At 45.1% G+C, this 24326-nt stretch overlaps 1 protein-coding gene across 1 annotated transcript; it reads right to left on the reverse strand.

The window, feature by feature from the left end:
- Positions 1–1941: 1941 nt before the first annotated feature.
- LOC149454787 (serine/threonine-protein kinase SBK1-like) lies at positions 1942–23614 on the reverse strand. Its single transcript, XM_089687109.1, has 5 exons — positions 23340–23614; positions 5768–5884; positions 3386–3561; positions 2913–3115; positions 1942–2523 (listed from the first exon to the last, which is right to left on the reverse strand). Exons 1-5 carry the CDS (start codon positions 23612–23614, stop codon positions 1942–1944), a joined length of 1353 nt encoding a protein of 450 aa, XP_089543235.1.
- Between the last annotated feature and the right edge of the window lie 712 nt (positions 23615–24326).

The raw sequence follows: 24326 nt of genomic DNA on the forward strand, positions 1-24326 counted from the left end.
ATGGGAAGATAGAGGACCTCCTTAGGATAATCTAGGATGCAAGTTCTCCGTCTGTGGCACCAGCCTTGGCAGCTGCATGTGTGGCTCACAACCTGGATGTTTGGACTGGTAACTTGGGTCAGCATATTGGGGGAAAAAAAATTCCCTTGCAGGAGATTGTGGATACCCCTCAGCTTGTAACCAAGTCTTATAAAACGGACACAACCATGAAGTCAGTAAGAGCCTCCACCAGATCAGATCCTTTTCCTAATTTGGCCAGAAGGGCCATCTGGCACAGCATGCAATACACTGGTATTTGTGACTTGGTAAAGGGCGAGATCAGTGGGCACAGCTGCTGGGAATGTGGGCAAACAAGGAACAGGACTAGAAGCCAACATTGATGCTGTTACTGCTGAAACCATCAGACCCTCATGCTGTGATCCCAGGACACAGCCCAGACACAACCGTCATGGGACAATAAACTAAAAAATGGGAATGCCCTGCCAAATCAGGAACGGTTGGAAAGTATCAATCAGTGGAGCCATCATTTCTTCTGCTAGGTAATAGAGTGTAAAGTTTTCAAAATAATGTTAAAAGGAAAAAAAGAACTGAAAAATCAAACTCTGAACACTGGAACATCAAAGAAATAGAGGTTTTCCATACATGTGGGAGTAATAGCAGCAGAAGTAGTAAAGTAGTATAAAGTGATAGTAGTATTAGTAATAGTCATATTGCTGTATAAACATAATAATACAATATTGAATAAACCAGAGGTGAAGAAGCACAAGAGCACCACCCAGTGCACAGGAGGAGTAACCACAGATTAGCAAAAGTTACTACACTATGCAGCTGGGGGGGGGGCTTGCTGATCTCAGGCTCGGTAATGTAACATCATTCCATCAATGTATCCAAGGATTCCTCAGTCCATACTGCAATAGAGTCATTAAAGTCTTCATTTATTATGACAATATTATACTTACCATATATGCCTTGTACAGAAGGATTGCAGAACACATTCCAATACACTTGACAATGAACAAAAAAAAGGGAAAAGAAAACCAACAAAATGTAAAAAAATGTCAATTTGTTCTAATATAGTACACATGTTTAGGAGCTTTATTTAAATCTGTCTTTTTTCTTGCTGGCCGGGCTGGACATATGATTGACATGTGTTTCCCATCCTCATCTATCCTCCAGCAGGGAACAGGTCCTGCATGCTGCTGCAGAGAACTGGGCTCATGTGATGAGGTGAGCTTGGCTCCCTGAATCATTTCTCTGTCATCTCACAGAAGATGTTGCATAACATTGGGTGTCAAATCCTGGAAAAGACCGAATCTGGAGCAAAGACAATATGGGACAGCACTAGAGCTTGGGGAGGGTGAACATTGCTTGTTTTTGTAAACAGGCCCCCCTCCTACCACATGAAAGAATAAAACTGGAAATGAGTTTTAAGGCCATTTAAGGAGAACAATAAAATCAATGGTGAGAAGAAGTGCAATGTAATTTCTATGTAGTATAACCATGCCATTAGCTGCTCTGTGGCCCTGGAGCAGAGGGTCCCGTAATTTGACCATATAATATTTTCTTAGGCAGGGGAATCATTGGGAGACTAAAGCCAAATAGAATGAATGTGTAATTAGTGTAGGTACCATGTAAGCATACATCGGTGTTATAGCTTTAGAATGATATATGTTTGAATAGTAAAATTGCTTTTGAGAACTGTGGTGGAAAGAAGTGGACATGTGGTCCAATTAGATCTGTGCTTCTGTGGCTCATTATATACGGTTTTCCTATGCTATGAGTTAGTATTCCTGAAATCAGCAATTACAGTAGATAAGCAAACATGTGACCAGATGCAGAACAAGCCAGCAGTCCTAAGATTTAGACTTACCTTCCCCTAGGACATGAGTCTTGTATGAGGCAACACTTGATGAGGCTCCACAATGGACATCATGCACTTTGTTATATCACATGTATGACTGTTTTCCTGGTTAGATTCTCTGGAGGCATTTTTGCTGTCCATGGCAGGTGGACATATTTTAAAATGTCCATAGCAGAACACCTCTCAGAGGCATTGAGGGCCAACAAGTCCCAGAACATCTGCCTGGCTTCCATGGAGAATTGTTGCCACTTTCCTGGTGCCAAGGTTAGGTCTTTCTTCGTTTGCCACCAAGCAAACTCCCGATACATGGGGTCATGACCCCCTGCTTCTTCCCAAGGAAATGTGCCGGTCATAACTGTGTACAACAAGACTCCAAACGCCCACACGTCAATGCTCGGGTGCAGCAGCAATTGATCCCCTTCTTTTAAGCTGCACAATTCCGGAGCAGTATATGGGATGGACCAGGCCATACATGGTGCTTGAGTGCCCCGGAGCCTCATCAGTCCAAAATCTGCTAATTTGACTTCCTTACATTCAATGTCCATGAGCAAAATGTTGTCCAGTTTAATGTCCTGATGGACCATTCCTCTGCTGTGCATAAAGTCTAAGGCACTCGCTACCTGTGGAACAAAACCCTTTACAAGATCTTCATTTAAACCAACCTGTAGGGAAAAAAGAGAGAAAATTAGTCACTAGACACAAATATAACACAATGTTACCCAACATATTGAACCCACCTTACCTCGTGTACAGGGAAACAAACATACATTAGCTGAATACACAAGGACTAGGATTAAAGGAAACCTGTCAGCATACAAAATGGTGCCATTAATGGTGCAAGATCCATCTTAACCCATCTTACTCCATTTTAAACCTTGCTTCATATCTTGAGTGATACACATACCTTAAACAACAAGCGTATGCCAACTATACATCCTACCAACTCACTGCCCTGGGAAAGGAACCTTTAAAACTCAGAAATGCTTCAAAAGCAACTAAAACTAGAAATTGTGACTTTATAAAGATCAATACATTTTTGATACAAACTTACATTTAGCTTTACTATTGAATGAAGGTTTCCAGCTGGTGCCACCTTCTGGACAAAGACATAATCGTTGCTGGTTTGGAAAGCGATTTCATGGGTTTCGATGATATTTGGATGGCCGCTGAGACTAAGAGACATTCCGTATTCCACTAGGAAGTTGTCCATTGGAGTTCTCTCTTTATTCATCAGTTTCATAGCCACCAACTCATCTGTTAAAAAGAAAGACATAAAAAGACAATGAGTATCATAAACCCAACATTAGAGAAATGATGAAGCTTGCTAAAAACCTGCTAAAGTTAGTTAGAAGTTTATGTAAATCTAAAAGCTCTGACTTATTAAGATCCATAACCATCACTCAAAAACTGGAAGCAAGGGGGGCTTGGAAAACTTAGAAACTTAAAAATGCTGCTCAAAAGCACTCAGAAGCACAACTGATTCTGTAAATAATTCTCTTTACATGAATTAGGCTACAAATTTACCTGAACCCCGATGTTTGGCCAAGAGAACCTTTCCGTACGATCCTGTCCCGAGCTCTTTGATGGGGTGGAAGTGGTCTGTGACTTCCATCATCCTCAGGTTTTCTGAGGTTTCGGCAATGAGCTCAAGAAGTTTCCTTGCAGTGTTCTTGGTTACTTCTACAATGCTAGAAGCCATTCTGGAATCACAACATCAAAACATACAAATTAGTTTCATTTGGCACTAATCATTAGTAAGCGGCATTAATCATCTCTCTGGATATCACCCAGTTACTGTTATTAATTGTCACCTTCATTAGAGGTGGGGGGAGGGGTAGTATTGTAACTAAAGACAGTTATTTTACATTTTAAAGCTGATATATGCTTACAATTCTTATTAAATACATGTTGGGCTTATGTTGATGAGCTTTTATTCACAGCAAGTGGATATTGCTTTCCTATATAAGTCTATGGTAATGCAAAACCCACTTGAAGCCGATCAAATTCACCTGTCAGTATACAGTATTATAAATTATTTTAGAAGGGTCTCAAATGGACATCAAACTGATTCTATGGACACGAACCCTTACTCTGATACATACAAGTTATATGTAAGAAGTCCAATTATTTTATAGATTCCAAAGAGAGAAAGGAGTGATGTAGAATGGCACTGGGCAAAGGGCCGAGAGTGCCATCATTCCAAACCAACAAATGACTACAACAAGGTAACAACCGGGGACTTCCTAGGATGGCAGCCAGGGATATCAATTCAAAACATAGGGATACAAACTCCAAATGTATTAGTCACATCATACAAAAGTTTTTGTATTGAACATCATGTGTGAATCTTTTAAACTTTTGCATGATATGACTAACATTTATGAAAATATCTTTTATAGCTGGGTGTTGACTTTCTGTCCTTAGATGCCATCCTAGGAAGTCCCTGATTTTACTTTGCTGTAATACAGTAAAATGATTTACTAAAGATATGTGACTTCCTGAGACTTCAAGCACAAATCCAACCAAAGAATTTGGACAAAAACCGAAAAGGGTTAGAACATCTTTTAACTTTTTATTGCCATTTCTGACGTCCGATCTTCCCTCACTTCATGTGTGTGGTCAGCAAAACCTCTATAAGAGGGCACAAGTGGGGGAAGAATGAAAACCTTTATTAGGTTTTGTACATTTTTTTTGTCCCATAATATTTTTATTAAAGATTAATAACAGGTACATAAACAGAAAGAAGGTTTGGTGGCTATTTCCAAAGGTGACCAAAATCAATTCACAATAGGAAATATACCAGAGTCAGGTATAACTGGACAATGAAAAACTGCATTCTAGCATTATATAGTAACAGGGGAATACAAGGGGTCCCTCATCATGGACCTATACTGGTCTTGCTATGCATACACCATAGAACAGTGTTTCTCAACCTTTTCTTAGTCAACGTGCCCTTTAAAATTCCACACAATCTTGAGGCACCCCATGCTAAAATGTAAAGAACTAAACAAATAGTTTTACGTAACGCAGCAACATCCACACGAGTAGGACCCCCAACATTAGAAGTGGTTTGTTCTTTCATAGCTATTGCACCTTTGCACATTGCTACCAACATGTCCCAACATTCTCCCTCACTCAGCTAAAGTGACCCCAGTGCTGATGGAGAGGGGCAAACAAGGATTCAGGTGACTGATGTCCTCCTTTTCAACCAATTACATCATCCGTTGTTAGGAATGTCAGCGGCTGGACCCCACAGAACCCAAGGTTGTAATGCTGCACAATACAAATTTGTGGTTTGTGTAACAAAAAGGCAGGACTGATCCTCTTACTGTCTTGTTTACAGTTTTTGGGGCAATACTACCAAGGCATTGCTGAAGAACCCAGAAGGCACCCCAGGGTACCTGGACACCCTGGTTGCAAAAGAATGCCATAGAATACTTTAGCCAGACTAGCAAGGGATGAAGATAAACAGAAAAATGTTTTTATATATATATATACACACACACACAGTATATTTAAATGTTAAGTACAAAGTACAACAAATGATCTGAGCATGTCATAGGACAAGATAGTTGGAGCACTCAGACTCATATCTTTGTCAGGTGTTTATTGCCATGTGTGTCCCAGTATTGGGTCACTAGCGGATCTTCCCAATAAGGACCCAGGTGGTAATAAAAACCTGACAGAAGTTATAACTCATTCATAAATCAAGCAAATAAATTGGATTGGCTGGAGTTGGCCTCTAGCTATTTGTGTGACAATAAATAACAGGTAAGTGTGAAAAATAGAGAACATTAAACAGTTTTACTATCTAACTTTCTGCTAAGTACATCTTCTAATAGTAGAAAAACCCTAGAAAAGGATAAAACTGAGGATTATAAAACTATGAAGTTCTATATGACTTACTTTGGAAAATGAAGGTATAGATGGTCTCCAAGTCGGTCTTCACGGAGGAAATCTATGTGGTCTTCTGAAAAGCAATTCTGGCGGGAAGCAGTCAATGGAGGAAATGAATCACTTTTGCTACAAGCAAAATGAGAGTCACTGAAAGTAAGAACTGGAGCTCTGGTATATATGTGGGGAGAAAAAAGAATTTGTTAAAGGAGATTCTGATTGGCCAACACACAGGAGCTGCTCATTAACATATGATTGGTGAGTTTGTAATGGGCTCCTGAAGGGTGGAGCAGGTAGGTCCATATGAATGGGGATTGTTTATGCTGTGCCAGTGTGATGAGGGCGGGAAATTACTCTGAAACTAATTTGGATTGTATTTGTATGAAATTAAAGCTAAATGTAGCAGGGAGGATGTTTGGTAATGCACACATTTTAGGTTCCTCATTTTTAGAAAAGGGGAACTTTGTAGAAAATGAATAAAGTGAATACAGATGTTGCAGATAAATTATAGCTTTATTTTTTTCTCTGTGCATTGTAAAAACTTTCTAGTGTATAAAGCTGTGTGTGGTCAGTGGGCCAGAGTATGGAGTATTTTAGGGTTCTTTTGTTATACACTACAAAACATTGTTGTTGGGGGAAATGGTAGCCATTGTCATTGTGAATTGTTTCTGCTGAGTGTCTGGGTGTTCACCTCTATTATTGTTTGTTTACTGTAATTACCAAATCCCATCACCATTGCCTTCAGTCACTCCTCTGTGTATTGTCTGTTGGGTGTCGGCTGAAACCATTCAGGGTAGATCTTATTGTTCTGGTAAATTTCTGTGCTCCAACACCTTGGGTGTACTGAATATTGTAGTCTGACTAATTGCTTAAAAAAATAAATAAGCTCAACTTGTTAGTGGAACTCTGAAAAGTTTTAAGGTAATTACTTGGAAACTGTGGGCACCATCTGCTGGAAATGGCTGCCATGTTTAGTATGGAAAGCTTTGTAACTAAAGCCCGCCATAGAAGGTTCAAATCTTGGACGGTTCAGCAAGGACCTGCCAATATTTAACCTATGTATAGGTGTGGTGAATGTACCAAAGTTGATTGATCGATCAAATTGGGTACAGCTAATAGACTCCCTTCACCACCTATCTCCACCAGGGGAACACAATAGCTCAATGGGAGGGATTCCCCCATCAACACTGACTGTGTTGATGGGAGACTCAAGTGATTTTGCTTCCTGCACCCCGTGACTATAGGACAATGAACTCTCTGAGATCTATTATCTCTAGTGGTATAATTTAGTAAAGTATATTGATTGGGTAACTTAATTTGTGACCACTTGTCAGAACACTCAACTGAGGGTTTCAGTGCAACATAGTGGGTATTAGAAGCCCTCCAAAACAAACAGGGAGGATACACCACAGAATTGTTTTTCAATATTTAGATCTCCCATAAATATATTGGAAGAACCATTAAACACAGTTAATTTAATGGGGAAGATTTCAGTAATGGGAATTTTTGGGTTTAATCTTTTTTCTCACTATGATATTTTTATTTTATAAGGCAAAAAGCTGGACCTTTTTTTTTTAATAAAAGCCTTAACAGTTTTTTCATTTAAATTTTGTGTCACCTAAATGCATTGGGGTTGATTTATTAAAACTGGAGAGTGCAAAAACTGGTGCAACTTTGCATGGTAGCCAATCAGCTTCTAACTTCAGCTCGTTCAATTAAACCTTGACAAAAAACCTGGAAGCTGATTGGTTTCTATGCAGGGATGCACCAGATTTTGCACTCTCCAGTTTTACTAAATCTACCCCATTGCATTTTGCAGGAAAGTGAAACTAGGAGAAACTTATGGACATGATTTTAATGTTTTAAGCATTCTAATTGCTGGGAAAGTGGAAATTAATTCATTACTTCCAATTATTTTAAATAGATGAGTTTTGGTCTTTCTGTGCAAGGCTAAAACACGTTCTAGGGTATGGAGCTGTGTGTGTGTGGTCAGTTTAGCAGATACGTATTTGTTGGATTGTGTTTTTAATATCTGTTACATCTAGAATACATTATTATAAGTTGAGGTTGACTTTTGAGGTGTACTGCCCCCCTAACATTGGCTGTTGAATGGGTTGTGGTAGTTATTAGCATAACACTGCCAATGTTTACTGTTCCTATTGTCTTCCTGGGGGGGGTCCACCTGTACTATTGTTCATTCCATGCTTACTGTACATACAGGATCCCATCACCATTGTTCATCATGTCCCCTCTATCTATTGACTATCAGGTGTTGGCTATTCAAAGTAGACACCATTGTTATTCTAAATTTTGTGTCTCCATCCTGTGTATGGAATATTCCAGTCTTAGAACATTGTGGGATACATTTTTTATTTGTTTTATTTCAGAAAGCCAGGAAAGCGTATCCAAAAATACTTTACCAAGTCAGCTTTACCAAATTTATTTATGAAAGGATGTTCAAGAAACAAGTGCAACATGATCAGATCGGCATTTCAGACTTATTTATTATTGGACTACCGAGAACTGATTTTTTTTTTCTTTTGTGATTATGAACTTAGTACATCCAGAGCAAAAATGATGGACTACAGACATTAAGATCCAGATCTATGGAAGAGAGATCACAGCTGTACTGGAGTCTACCTCCATTCTGCCTTCCAATGGGGTCCAATCTGCCTCCATTCTGCCTGCCTATGGGGTCTAGTCCCCCTCCCTGCCAAAGGGGTCCAATGTGAGAATAGATATCATTTTGTGATTAAAGAGTCTTCAGAATACAAAGGCAAAACTTGAAATCTTAAAGGAGATTGCATATAAACCATTATTACATGTGTGGTCTAGTTTTACTGGCTACAAGGGGGTGACTGTTACAATATGAGTTTATGTGAAATCTCCATTGGTAGATATCAATAGTTCTTGTACTGAGAAATATATATTAGCTAGAGTTTGATCAATGTGGTTGTGTAATATGTCTTATACTGTATGTCCGGGTTCTGAAGATAGATGGGAATTGTTTGATTTAAATGTAAGCTGCCAAGGGGCGATATTCTATTAATTACAGGTGATACTGTATGACATAACAATAGACCGGGGTGCAGGAAGGTAGTCATATTGGCTCATTATAAGGAGAATCTGATTCCATCTTATCATATTTGTTGTAATTCACCTCTTCTCATTATTGTTCTACCTGTCTGAACAGACTGAATACAATCAATACACTTGCTGTGTAGCTTCCCCCTCATGTCAGCTGTTGTTCATCAAGGAGGCCTACTGCATGGAGATGGTAACTAAAAAACAGCTGAAATCTGAAATGTAGTGAAAAGTATAAAACAAATAATTTAACAATTTAGGTAAAATGTAACAATACAACAGAGATTGTGATATTTAATAAAATATGCTTTCATTTTTCTTCATTCTATGACAATGACTATGTAGTTGCAGAATAAAGAGAGAAATGTTACACCCAGGACAGAACTGATCATCTCAATGGTGATGGACTTGTGAATTGATATGTTAAAGAGGAGGTAGAACACCTGGCTGAGATGTAACTGATGATACTGCTTGCATCACAATGGACATGTTTATGGGAGCCACCCTCCATTGTTGGGACTAGGGGTGTCCCACTGTGGACCTCTGGGAATGCCAAATTTGCAGGATTATCTCAGCATAGGAAGGGACACAACTGCTTACATTAGCAACTGCTACAAGAGTTGCCATAAACACCAACAACCCAACTAATGTGCTGTGCTAGCCCTGTAACATCTCAATGAATCCAGGAATGCACATAATCAATTCATGAAAATGACAAATACATTTGTATTAAACCATATAAATGATACTTAAATAATTAATTGCATATCCTTGTGATGGTGGAGAAACACGAATACCAGCTGCGATTTTTGGCTGGATTCCTGGAAGTGGATCATTTGCACTAAGTCACTTCTTTTGCACTGAGCAGTTTTATTTTATTGATCACATGGATATGTAATGGTTTAACTAAAAGTATGATTTATAGGAATTGATGAGAATTTGTCACTTTCACGAATTGATTATATTTTTCACTGCTGATGAGTGAATCTTGATGGAAAATCATGGGTGAATCCTCTTTGAATTTAAATGCAATGGACAAATCTAAATTTAGTAGAAATCTATTATGCTGTATGTAGATGACGGTTAAATATTGTTTACCTTTCTCAAATAAGATTCATCCATCTGCTGCATTTTTCAAAGAGAATGAATCCCCTGTTAGTGGCATAAAATACAGATGAATGAATGTCCAGCAAACCTTTGCAGTAAATCCTTTATAAATAGCCACAGATTTGGTTTTGTTATAATGCAATATTTCTAAACATGTTAAAGAGAAGTTTAAATGAAGCAAAAAAAAATTTACATCAAACTTAATTCAGTCTTTTTTTGTTTACAAAAGTTTTTATTAAAAGATGGGACTACAAAAACTGCACATCATACATGAGATAGAATGAACAGCAAGAAAAATGTACATAAATAATTTTACAATGAAATAAAGATAATCACAAAAAATGAAAGATCAAATACATGAGAGGAAGTCAACATTGTAGGCAGATTAACCACATAACTGACAAGAGTCAAAGACAAATAATGGTACAGCAGAGATTTAATCTATCATTAAGTGTCAATGCGTCATCCAACCATCCCATTTTCTGTTGAACGAATGCATCCTGTCCAGTAATGTGTACTGAATACATTCCATGAGCATGACCATATCAACTACCCACAATACAGAGGCCAGAGGGACTACTGGGGACTTCCAATGGAGAGCAATGGCCCATAAGGTGGAAATGCAAATAATATGGATAAGTCTATTATTATACAATATTTATATAGCGCCAACGGTTTGCTCAACGCTGTACATTATAATGGGAGACAGTACACGAGACAGTACAGTAACAATACACGAGGGATTCGAGGGCTCTGCTCCTTGGAGCTTGCAATCTAGGAGGGAGGTTATAGTGGTACCGGAGGAAATAGCTGTGGGGGATAGAGTGGTAGGAAGAGTGGAGGAGATTGGCAATTAGCTGAGGGCAGGGTAGGCTTCCCTGAAGAGATGGGTTTTAAGGGTGCGCCTAAACGTGAGGAGGGTATGCAACAGTCTGATGGATTGGGGTAGTGAGTTCCAGAGGATGGGGGAAGCCCTGGAGACGGGCATGGGAGGAGGAGACCAGGGAACTCGAGAGTAGGAGGTCTTATGGGGAGCGGAGAGTACGTTTTGAGTGGTAAATGGATACCAGGTCGGTGATGTAGTTTGGGGCAGTGCTATGAACAGCTTTGTACATCAAGGTTAGTAATTTGAATTTTATGCATTGGGCAATCGGAAGCCAGTGGAGGGATTGGCAGAGGAGGGTGGCGGATACAGAGCAGTTGGTGAGGTGGATGAGTCTGGCTGCAGAATTCAGCATAGACTGAAGCGGGGAAAGCCTGCGGTGAGGTAAGCCAGTGAGGAGGGAGTTACAGTAGTCAAGTAATGATATAATAAGGGAGTGAATGAGTTGCTTAGTAGTTTCCGGGGTTAGGAACGGATGTGTTTTGGAGATGTTGCGGAGGTGGAGTCTACATGAATGCCAGTGATTGGACCTGGGGCTGTAAAGACAGATTGGAGTCTAGGATGACACCTAGTACTCTGGCTTGCGGGGTGGGGCATATGGTGGCGATGGTCGTGATGGAGAAGTCGGGGTGGGGGGGGCGCAGGCTGGGGAGAAAAGAAAACAAAACTAGGAGCTCGGTTTTGGAAAGGTTTAATTTGAGGAAGTGGAGTGACATTCAATCCGATATGTCGATCAGAAGGCTAGTGATTCAGGCGGAGACTGAAGGTGTGAGGAAAGGGGTAGAGCTTTGCATGTCATCGGCAAAGAGATGGTAGTTGAAGCTGTGGGAGTGTATCAGTTGGCCAAGGGAGGAGGTGTAGATGGAGAAGAGAAGGGGCCTGAGGACAGAACCTTGAGGGACCCCAACAGAGAGGGGGAGTCAGGGGGAGTTGGTAGCGTTATAGGTAACACTGAAGGAGCGCTGTGATAGATAGGAAGAGAACAGAGTCTGAGGCCAAGAAAGTATAGTTTTGAGGAGGAGGGGGTGGTCAACCATGTCAAAAGCCGCAGAGAGGTCAAGGAATAGGAGCACTGAGTAGTGGCCATTAGCTTTGGCGATTAGCAGGTCATTGAAGAGTTTGAGTAAGGCGGTTTCGGTGGAATGTAGGGGACGAAAGCCAGACTGTAGGGGATCAAGGAAGTTGTTGTCAGTGAGGTGGGAACTCAGGCGATTATAGACTAAGCGATCAAAGAGTTTGGATGTAAATGGCAGCAGGGAGATGGGTCTGAGGTTGTTCGGGTTGGTGGGATCCACGGAGGGTTTTTTAAGTATGAGAGTGATGTGCGCATGCTTCAGAGGGGAGGGGAATGCGCCAGTAGAGAGGGAGAGATTAAAGATGTGAGTGAGGGAGCATAGGATGGAGATCGTAGGAGTTGTGTAGGGACAGGGTCAAGGGGGCAGGTGGTAAAGCGAGCTTCAGAAGACCTTAGCAACCTCTTCAGTGGTAGCAGGGTCGAAGGAGTGGAGTGTTGAGGGGGTTATAGTGTGAGGAATGTTGGGTGGGGTGGAGGTCTGGACAGTGGCGAGGTTGAAGGAGAGGAGTGTTGAGGGGGTTTTTGTGTGGGGGTGCTAGGTGGGGCGGAAGTCTGAGCAGTGGCAATGTCCCTATGATTTGCATCGATCTTGCTTTGGAAGTGGTTAGCAATCTCGTGGGCGGTGAGTGAGGTACTGGGTGGAGGTGGGGGCGGAGAGAGTAGAGTTAAAACTAAAGAGCCGGCGAGGACTGGAGGAGAGGGTATTGATGAGGGTTACAAAGTAGGCTTGCTTGGTGGCGTGGAGGGAGGAGGTGTAGGTGAGGAAGGCGGAATTATATCAGGTGAACGCTTGTTGGGATCTGGTTTTGCGCCATAGTCGCTCCAGTGCACGACTGCGTCGCTTGAGGTTTTTGGTATGGTCATTCTGCCAGGGTTGAAGCGGTCGGGGTGTAATGTTTGCTGGAATCCTCCTCATAGACTGGACATAAGGATTTCCCATTCTTTACCTTTGTAGTAGGTCATGATGATTAAAGACAGGTGAGACAGGCCAAGGGGGGGAAAAAAAAAAACCTCAAAATATGTCTATTGATTGACGAGTATCATCATAAATTAAAATACATTGATAAAACAATTGATATACATGCAAAGTTATTTAACAATCATCCTAAATTTGTTCAATTTGAAAGTGATCTTAAAAACACACATAGAACATACCAAAGAAATTTTAATTGGTAAGGAGAGAAGTTCATAGGGATAAATTAGCATTTGGTGAACAAAAAGCTTATAAATGGCATTCAAACCCTAGGATTGGTAGAAAGAAAATCATGTATAGAAATTTTGATGATGCACACTCCTAATTTTTCCAACGTTTCACAAAATTCAATGGAGGCCAAGAGGAGTTAAACAGGTTTAAAAAAAAAAATCCCATAAAAAGGGAAAAAAGAAGTCCCCCTGGCGATGGGCTGGTCAAACAATCATTTAAGAAAAATGCACTACTGATCAAGCACCTTTTAATGTTCCAAATAGGGACCTTACCGGATCAGGTGGTAATTTAAGTGGTGATGATTGCATTGCTACTCCATCTACTGCACAGGCACTCAAAATACCTCACATTCAGCCCCATGTAGTCCAGGAAATATTTCATATACACCCAAGGAAGGTTTTTTTAGAACCAAACCACAATTATTTCAAACTCCAACATAGGTCACAGAAATTGATTGCTGATGATTCCAGCATACCTAGTAAGGACAATGAAATGAGCATCAATCTTACAAGTTATAGTTTATCTGAACATAAAATTAGTATCCTTAACAAGGGTCTTGGCTTCTGTCCTAACATCAACATGGACAAATTTGAAGCCTAAAAAACACACCATACAACTGTTTGCGAGGAAGTTAATTCTAAAAACCATGTATACAAAAAACAAAACTAATCAATCTTTAGACACTCCAGATTTACAGGATGATGCCTATACCACACTTTTATCACTGCTATTCTGCCTAGCCATGCGAGGGGAAGGGAAGACCATTTGGTCAGAAGAGCAGAAAGATGGTTTAGCACTGGAAGATAGTTAGCTGCGTAAAGGTCTGATAACTTAGGAGTCAGTTTGATTCCTAAGAAGGGGATATGACACTGTGACCATGGGAATGGTAAAATCTGCTTCAGATGCGTCAGCTCTATAGGGGGGAGAAAAATGTTGAGTGCTGTTGATTTATTGTGGTTTATTATTAGACCAGAGAGCGAACCAAACGCCTCGAGAAGCCGTAGTAGGGAAGGAGAGGAAGTCAATGGGGATGTGAGAAAGAGCAAGACGTCATCCGCAAAGAGACATAACTTATGATGTGTGCCCCCTATCTCGAGTCCCCTGACATCCGGGTTAGCTCTGATTAAGAGGGCCAGAGACTCTATAGCCAGGGAAAAGAGCAAGGGGGACAGAGGGCAGCCCTGTCTTGTGCCTCTAGAGATCGGAACTGAGCTGACCTGTGCCCCAGATACCTAATTCTGGCCGAGGGTTCTCGATACAGTGAGAAGATCCAGGTTAAAAAGTGTGGGCCAAAACCCCAACGGTGCAAAATATAGTTGAGGTATGGCCATGAGACTGTATCGAATGCTTTCCGGATATCTAAGGACAGGAAACAGGCAGGAATATTGCGAGACCTGGCTAAAATTTGCCAAAAGAGATGCACGTCTGATGTTATCTCCCGCTTGTCTAGTTGGGATAAAGCCCACTTGGTCATTATGAATTAGAGAGCCAATACACAGGTTAAGACGTGAAGAGAGGATTTTTGCTAACAGTTTGATATCAATGTTCAGGAGAGAGATTGGCCTATAATTGGACCACTGCGTGTCATCAGAATTCGGCTTTGGGATCATTGAAATGTTCGCTTGCACTGTTTCATGGTTGAAGGTTTGGCCAGATAGTAAAGTGTTAAAAGCATTAGTGAGGATAGGTGTAAGGAGATGAGCAAATTTTTTATAGTAAGTGGCTGAGAAGCCACCTGGTCCTGGGCGTTTACGTAGTTTTAGACTTTTAATAGCATCTAAGGTTTTGGCTGGGGAGATGGGTAGCTCAAGTGTCGCTAATTGGCACTCTGAGAGTTTCGGGAAAGAAATGGAAGTTAGAAGGGTATCAGCTTGTGTAGGGTCAAAAGGTGTGGAAGAAGAATAAAGCTGTGACAGGTGTTTATGGAAAGTCTGTAGAATATGTTCTGGGTTACTAGTGAGGTTGCCAGAAGAGGTGCAAATTCGGATAGGTTTAGTGAGCTGGTCGAACCTGCGAAGTGAGAGAGCCAGGAATGTATTGGGTTTATTTGCCCTAATATAATATTTGTGCCTAGATCTACGGAGTGAGAGTTCCTCTTGATCTGTGAGAAAGAGATCTAGAACCAATCTAGATCGCTCCAGGGCCTCACGGTTGGCAGGCATAGGAGCCACCTGGAAGGCTTGATGAGAACAATCATAGGTTTGCTCCAGTGAGAGACGTTGTTGTCTTTTGGTTTTATTTAAGAAGGATGCTTTGCTAATGCAAAACCCTCGCAATACCGGTTTATGTGCTTCCCATAACAGGAGAGGGGAAATATCAGGTGATTGGTTAAGAGAGAAATAGTCTTTAAGGGCTGCTTCGATTTCTAGACAGTGAGCTGGATTTGCAAGCAGGTTATCGTTAATGATCCAAGAGGATTCAGCGGGGGATGGGGCTAACGAGGTCATAGTCGTGAATATGGTGCAATGGTCAGACCAAGGGATTGGAATTATTTCAGAAGTCAGGAGCCGGGGGGAAGAGGCGGTGATAATGAAAATATGATCTATCCTGGAGAATGACTGGTGGGGGTGAGAATAGAAGGTGTATTGGCGTTTAGTCGGGTTGAGTTCCCGCCATGTATCTATCAAAGAATAACGTTGTAGTATGGCTTGGAAGGTTTGTTTAGAGGCAGGGACAGGGGATGGTTGAGGAGATTTGTCTAGAAAGGGATATATTACACTGTTAGAGCCTCCGCTAACAATTAAAGTTCTGCGCTTATGGTGGTCTATAACCGAGAGTATGTGGGAAAGGAATGGTAAAGGGTCTTGGTTTGAGGCATAGTATGCAACAATAGTGACATCTACGTCTAGGAGTTGCCCTACTAACAGGAGGTAACGACCCTCCGGGTCTTTGATTTCGGTGCATAGGTGTTGTGCGATGGAAGGCAATCAGCACCCCCCTGCGTTTGGTGGTGGCAGAGGCTGTATAGACCTGAGGATATCGAGGGCCAAAAAACTTAGGGGTGGAGTTGGGAGTGAAGTGTGTTTCCTGTAGACAGACCACGTGAGCTTGAAGTGTAGCAAAGGTTCGGAAAGCCTTATTCCATTTCTGTGGAATATTAAGGCCCTGTACATTCAGGGTAAGGATATTTAACAAGCCCATGGGGAAAGTGCATAGTGGTTTGGATAGCATGGCACTACCGCCCGGGATGGAGCCTGACGATTACTGTGGGGGATGAGAACGTTGCAGAGTATGTTGCGCAAAGTCATGGAGTCATGTTGGGGGGAGGGAGGAGGGGTACGGTATGAGAGAGGTAACATGAAAGAAGGGGTGTAGGAGGCCATTTAAGGCCTAAAAGGTGGGTTCCCAAGGACACCCTGGATCAGGGTGGGCTAGGGAGCAATAGTAGCCCAAGTGTTATTAAATAACCAATAACACAGGGACTAGGGTGGAGTGTGCAGGTACGCGGACCGTGAGGATGACAGCAATGTGATTAATAAATGGTGGCGAGGTCCCGGTAGAAAAAACAGGTATATATAAAAAAAAAAAAAATAAGAGAAAATCAGGGTGTCCCAGACTCAGACGGCACTAGCAGTACTAGTGAGACATCTTGGGTGTAGGGGTGTGGCATCGCATGCTGCCAAAGCCTAGGCTCCCAAATATAAACTAAAATGGAGCCCAGGATGGGGGGTGCAGAACAATCCCCAGATTGCGGGGCAACCAAAATTTAACAGTTAGAGGGAGAAAGGATATCAATGTTAGTCAAAAAAGTACACCGTTTGGTGTGTGTGGCAAAAAAAGGAAAAAAAAAGATAAGCGTGGGACATAGTTCAGTCCATGGTATCTTGCGAAGATAGGCCCGGAGACGAAAAACGCCCTCTTTTGTGGAGGCTGAGTTGACCTTCAGTTGTATGTGCGGGGAAGGACTTCCGCGGCGAGCAGGATGTGGATGTCCGCTTGGCGCTTTCTGAAGGCATCACTGGGGGATGTAGTTGTAGGATCCGCAAGGTGTCTAAAAGGTCCTCTGGAGTCTTGAAGGTGTAATCTCGGGTCTGAAATCAGAATCGCACTGCAAAGGGGAAGCTCCACCTATATGGTATAGCGTGTTGTTGAAGTACTTGTAGGTGAGGTTTCATAGCCCTGTGCTTGGAGATAGTTGTGGGGCTCAGATCCTGGAATAATTGGTAGGTATGACACTGGAACTGTACAGATTCTGCGTTACGGGCAGCTTGTAGGAGTTGCTCCTTGGTACGGAAAAAGTGGAGCTTGGCTATAATGTCGAGTGGTGGACCGCCCGTGCGTCATGATGCTAACGCCCTGTGAACTCTATCCAATTCTAATCTTTCGATTGGGATAGCTGGGGCAAGCTCTTGGAACAGAGCTGTTACCGTTGATTGGACATCGACGATCGTTTCCGGAAGGCCACAGATACGTAAGTTTGAGCGCCGTGCTCGGTTTTCAAAGTCCTCCAGTCGTGTTAATAATGTTGCGTTTTCGTCACACAGGAGATCAAGGTCATCGGTATGTGTCTGAAGCAAGGTGTCAAGACCGTCTACTCTCTGTTCTAGGTCCACAGTGCGTTGTCCTAGTTCATGGATTTCCCTAGATAGCATGGCAGTGATGCGGTCCGAGGTTTGCTTCAAAGCTTTATGTAGCATTTTTTCAAAGCGTGACAATAGGTCAGGGGGTGTAAGGTCAGGCGTCAGGGCTTGTGCAGGGACATCAGTTTCAGTGTCAGACTCACCCTCAGATGTGCAGGGATGGCTGGGCTGCGGATCCTGCAGGGCTGCATATGCCCCTGCTGCTTGCTTGCTTCCACGAGCTGGGGCGGTGGCCATCTTTGTGGAGGCCTTTGCCAGGGCCTCTTTGATTGTTTTGGTTGAAGGGGGGACCTGGTGCCGGGGTGCCCCCTTAACCATTTTGCTGCTTGTCAGGGGGGGGCTGTTATGCTGATCTCAGCCCCCCTGCTCTCTCTCCTCAGCCTCGGTGCTGTGTAGACAGCGGTGGGCGGGCCTGTGCACGGCTCACAATGGGGACAGAGTCCCCTGTCAGATTTCTCCGACCTGCTGCGGAGGATCCGCCGTAGACCAGGGTGGATCAGACCCTGGGAGGGTTGCCTCGGGGATCGGATACCCCCAGGCTGTATTGCGGGCCGGGACCCGCTGCTCCTCGGCGCTGTCACCCGACGGGGAGATGGAGCCTCATCGGGACATGTCCGTCCCGCCGGCTGCGCATGCGCACTCCCATCAATGGTAATCACTCTTAAAAAAGACAAGATGGCAGCTATTTATTGACTGAAACTGAATTGCTTTAGTATAAAAGCAAAATCAGTGATGGATATTGTGGTGGAAAAAGTGATGACTTAGTGCTGAACTGTTAGTGTGACATGGCCCTAAAAGATTAAATTGTGAATTGAGAAAGGCACATACCTGGGGAAGTTGGCCATATGTGATGTTCTTTCTGATGCACCATCTGTAAGGGACCGCCTGGCGACACCACTAGCACTCCACTAATCAGGCGTCCCCAGCGCACGGAGTCTAAGTCCCAGAGTACTTGTTCACCAGAGCCCCTGATGGTGGGGATGGACTTGGAGTACCCCAGGACCAGGTCGTGCTTACTGAGGGCACCCGTCAGTGGTAGGGGTGGTCGCCAGGGGCTCCCACGGGAGAGAGCCTGATATGAGGAGGTCTGGGAACCCCGCTGAGAGGAATGGATGGATGGATGAGCAAGTGCAGAGTCAGGCAAGCTGGGTCGGTAACGGGGAGGACAGCACGGTACAAGGCAGCGGGCAGAGAATAGTCGGGTCACACGCCAGGTCATCAACAGTAGGTCAAATCCAATAGGGGACATACGGAAGAGAGGTCAGGCAAAGCAAGGGTCTGGGCAGGAGAATTCAGCAGTGGTCAGGTACAATCCGGGTCAGCAACTTACAGGTTCAGGTTCAGATACAGGATACAGGGCAAGGACAAGACCAGAAGGCACTGAATGACAGCTCAGGGCCGTTTAAATATCGCGCCCTGCGCTGCCATTGGTGCCCAGCGGGCGGCCGCGGCTCCTATTGCGCATGCGCGAACTCACGCGCCGCGGCAGGCCCGGACCTAGAGCCCGCGTCCCTGCACAGGGCGGCATACTGCGCCTGCGCTGGGACCATCGCGGCGGGGATCGAGGGGATCCCTGACACCATCACTCACGATTATCCTTCATCCAACGTCTACCTCTGCATCATGTAAGGAGAACTCATCATACAATATGATCAGTGCCTATTCCATGTCGTCCTTCTGTGGCACTGGAGTCATCTCAGACTGAGATCCAGAAGTGTCTGTGGTCAAAAAGTAAGACAAGGACTTGTTAGTAACACTACGCTGTGAGGTGTTCAGGTGAGAAATGGAGATTACCTCAGATTGTACAGAACTGCTTTTGATGGGATCCTCATCTTCTTGTCCTGTGATTGCATCTGGGATTTCTTCCTTCCAGCTTTCTCTCATGTATTTCAGGATTTATGTAGATATACTTCCTATTGCGCATGTGCGAACTCACGCGCCGCGGCCGGCCCGGACCTAGAGCCCGCGTCCCTGCACAGGGCGGCATACTGCGCCTGCGCCGGGACCATCGCGGCAGGGATCGAGGGGATCCCTGACATTGCCCCCCCCCTACGGGCAACCTCCGGATGCCCACCCGATCTCTCCACCACGGGTGGTCACGAAGAAACCGCCGGACAAGTCTGGGTGCATGGACATTATGGGCTGGTTCCCAAGAATTGTCCTCGGGGCCATAGCCCTGCCATTTTATAAGAAATTGGGTCTGGCCCCCCCTTCTTCGGCACTTCAGGATCGTTTCCACCTCATATTCTTCTTGTCCCTCCACCGTTATGGCCTCCGGAGGTCTGGATTCACGTTCTGGGAAGGCATCCGGGATCACAGGTTTAAGTAAGGACACGTGGAAAACAGGATGAATTCTGAATGTTTCAGGGAGGGTAAGTTCATATGCCACCTCGTTGACCATTCGCTTCACACAAAAAGGCCCCACGAATTTAGGTCCCAATTTCTTTGAGGGACAAAGCATTCTCAAGTTGGTTGTTGCCAACCAGACCTTATCCCCAGGCTTCAGCACCAGATTCCCTCTTCGTTTCTTGTTATATGCATTCTTGTTATCCTCCTGGGCCCGAGCGATGGCTTCCTGTAGTACTTTGTTGTTCGAGGAGAAGAAGTTTAATGCGTCTTGCGTTGCCGGAACTGGGCATTCAGAGACCAAATCAGGAAGAAAGACAGAGTGAAATCCGTAATTGGAGAAGAACGGAGATTGCCCTGTCGCTGAATGGCTTGCGTTGTTATATGCAAATTCCGCTAAAGGTAACAGTGGTAACCAATTATCTTGAAGGAAGGATGTGTAGCAACGCAAGTATTGTTCTAGGGTCTGGTTTGTCCTCTCGGTCTGTCCGTTGGTCTGAGGGTGGAAAGCAGAGGAGAGGGACAACTTGATATCCAGGGCCTTGCACAGGGCCCTCCAAAATCTAGATGTAAATTGGACCCCGCGATCCGAGACGATGTCCTCCGGGATTCCATGTAACCTTACGATTTCCTGGATGAATATTCGCGCAGTCTCGGACGCAGACGGAGTCCTCCTCAATGGTACAAAGTGAGCCATTTTCGATAATCGATCGATGACCACGAAGATCGCGGTGTGTTCTTGGGACGGTGGGAGCTCGACTATAAAGTCCATTGCGATCCCTTGCCACGGTCGTTCAGGAATCGGCAAGGGACGCAGCAGTCCCCAAGCCTTGTTCCTCGATGGCTTGTTTTTCTGGCAGACGGTACAGGATCTTACATAGAGTTTACAATCCTTGGCCATACTTGGCCACCAAAAAGAGCGTTGGAGAAGCTCCAGGGTCTTGGCTGGGCCAAAGTGTCCCGCCATCGGGTGGTCATGGCAATGTCCCAGGACAAGGGTCCGGACCTCTTCGGGGACCATGACCAACCCATCCTTCCATAGGAGTCCCCCCTTGTTCTGGAGGGACACACCAACTGGGACTGACGCGGCCGTGGATGCCTCCAATAGTTTGGACCGAAGGTCCGTCTGGAGCGCCAAGAAATTTCCTGCAGACAGAATCGTATCAGGTACCGGATCTTCTTTGGAGTCTTCAAACATGCGAGATAGTGCATCAGGTTTCGTATTTTTAGATCCGGGCCTATACGTGATGTGAAAAATGAACCTGGAGAAGAACAATGCCCATCTTGCCTGCCGTGGGCGTAAGCGTTTGGCGGTCCTTAGGTACTCGAGATTCTTGTGATCAGTGAAGATCAAGATGGGGTGCGAGGCACCTTCCAGCAGGTACCTCCATTCTTCGAGAGCTGTTTTGATGGCCAACAACTCTCGATCGCCGATATCGTAGTTCTTTTCTGCTGGGGTAAGTTTCCTTGAGAAGAACGCTACAGGATGGAGCAACTCTTTGGTGCCCTTTCGCTGGGACAGGATGGACCCCACCGCATTCTCTGAAGCGTCTACTTCCAGGATGTATGGCAGAGCAGCGTCCGGGTGGCCCAGAATGGGTGCCGAGGTAAAGAGTTTCTTCAAGGCCTCAAAGGCTTCCTGAGCCTCCGGCGTCCATCTGAACCGGGTTCCAAGCTTGGTCAACTGAGTTATGGGGGAGACCAGACCCGAGAAGTTCTTAATGAACTTCCGGTAGAAATTCGCAAAACCGATAAACCGCTGGACGCCCTTCTTGTCCGCGGGTACCGGCCACTCCAAAATCGCCGAGACTTTCTGAGGGTCCATTGCGACCCCCGCGGTGGAGATAATCAGCCCCAGGAACGTAATGCTAGGTTGCTCAAAGCAACACTTATCTGCCTTGGCGTATAACCCATGCTGACGTAACCGCCCCAACACCCTTGCCACATGTATCCTGTGATCCTTCAGGGAGGATGAGAAAATCAGTATATCGTCCAGGTAAACGATAACGAAAATGTCCAGGTAATCCCTAAAAATATCGTTTACGAAATGCTGAAATGTGGCTGGTGCATTGCACAGACCAAATGGCATGACCAGGTATTCAAAGTGCCCAAATCGTGTACGGAACGCGGTTTTCCACTCGTCCCCCTCCCTTATGCGAACTAGGTTGTACGCCCCCCTTAGATCAAGTTTAGTAAATATGACCGCAGTCTTCAGGCTCTGAAATAACTCTGGCACTAACGGTAATGGGTAACGAATTTTAATCGTGACCCTGTTCAGCTCCCGGTAGTCTATACATGGTCTCAGAGATTTGTCTTTTTTTTCCACGAAGAAGATCCCCGCCCCTGCTGGCGAAGTGGAGGGACGGATGAACCCCTTCTGGAGACTGTCCTCAATGTATTCCTTCAGGGCCCCCAATTCGAGTTCCGATAGGGGAAAAATTTGCCCAAAAGGAATCTCAGAGCCGGGTAACAGGTCAATGGGACAGTCATACGGGCGGTGGGGGGGCAGGGCATCTGCTCCCCGTTTACTGAACACGTCCAGGAATTCATGATATTCTGTGGGAATAACCTGTTTCAGATCAGAATCCCCCTCGGAGCATAGGAGGACCTGGGGGCCTGCCGGGCCTGAAGTGCGGCAGTGTTCCTGACAGTATGGGGAAGGGAACAAGATTGACCCGGTTTCCCAGTCAATTTGGGGGTTATGGGCCCGTAACCAAGGGAGCCCCAAAATGACTGGGAACAGAGGTGACGCAATGGCATCCAGGCGGAGGAATTCCCGGTGTTGGTTGGCAATGGTAGTGGCAATGGGGGGAGTTTCCTGATTAACCACTCCTGATTTTATCTGGGAACCATCGGCCAAAAATATGTTAAAACCCCTCTTTCTGGGTTGGAGGGGAATTTTCTGCTGACGAGCAAAGTCTAAATCCAGAAAACAACTGCATGCCCCCGAATCAATTATGGCTGTCACTTCCACGGTCCTTTCGGGGAGCTGAAAGGAGAGGGGTACAACTAAGTATTGGGAAGGACTGACATTGCCAATAGACAAGGAAGAAAAAGAGGTACACTTACTCATTTTCTGAGGGCAGGATCGTACCATATGACCGGCTTCCCCGCAGTAGAGGCAGAGGTTCTGCGAGCGTCTCCGCTGGTGTTCTTCTGGCGATAATTTGGGTCGAGCCAGGCCTAGTTGCATGGGTTCTGGAACATCTCCTGGGAGTGGATTCTGGATACTTGGTCTAGGTGGTTGGCTGGGGCCTAGGAATGGACCCCAGTTGTTTCCACGACCCTGGCCGGACCTCTCAAACCTGCGTTCCCGCAGTCGTCGGTCAATCTTTATCGTCAGGGCAATTAGGTCCTCTAATGACTCAGGAACCTCTACCCGGGCCAGCTCATCCTTTAGGGGTTCTGATAGCCCCATGCAGAACTGGTGCAACAAAGCAAACTCGTTCCAGCGAGTGTCCCCCATCCAGCGCCTAAAATCTGAGGCGTATTCCTCGGCCGCCCGACGGCCCTGTCGGAGTGTGTACAAGATTGCTTCGGCAGAAGCAGCCCACTGCGGGTCATCATATAGGATGGCCATCGCCTCAAAGAAGTCCTTGACTGTTCCTAGGTGTGGGTCATTGTTTCCCCTTAACCGATGGGCCCAATCTTGGGGTTCGCCCTGCAACAGTGAGATTATAAATCCCACCTTCACTGATTCGGTCAAAAAGGTACGGGGTTGAAGTTCAAAAAATAGGAGGCAGGACTCACGGAATGACCTGAAGCGTGTGCGGTCCCCGTGAAAACGCTCCGGTAGGGGTACCCGGGGTTCCGCCATAGGTAGCGGGGCGGAGGCCCCTGATGCTGGCTCAAGAGCAGCCGGGGGTGCAGAAACTGGGGCCTGTGGGGCTGGGTCAGATAGGGAGCAGGTCTGGAAGCGGTGCTCCAGCTGCATGCATTTATCCTGCAGGGCTGCTACGGCCTGCGTCAGGTTAGATAGATGCCTGCAAATTTCTTCCAGCGGGGAGGGCCCTCCTCTAGGCTCAGTCATGGCCTTCTGGTACTGTAAGGGACCGCCTGGCGACACCACTAGCACTCCACTAATCAGGCGTCCCCAGCGCACGGAGTCTAAGTCCCAGAGTACTTGTTCACCAGAGCCCCTGATGGTGGGGATGGACTTGGAGTACCCCGGGACCAGGTCGTGCTTACTGAGGGCACCCGTCAGTGGTAGGGGTGGTCGCCAGGGGCTCCCACGGGAGACAGCCTGATATGAGGAGGTCTGGGAACCCCGCTGAGAGGAATGGATGGATGGA

Source organism: Staurois parvus, unplaced genomic scaffold (genome assembly GCF_062004578.1).
Source record: "Staurois parvus isolate SC_StPar_1 unplaced genomic scaffold, SC_StPar_1.0 ptg000417l, whole genome shotgun sequence".
In the NCBI taxonomy this organism is placed as follows: Eukaryota; Metazoa; Chordata; class Amphibia; order Anura; family Ranidae; genus Staurois; species Staurois parvus.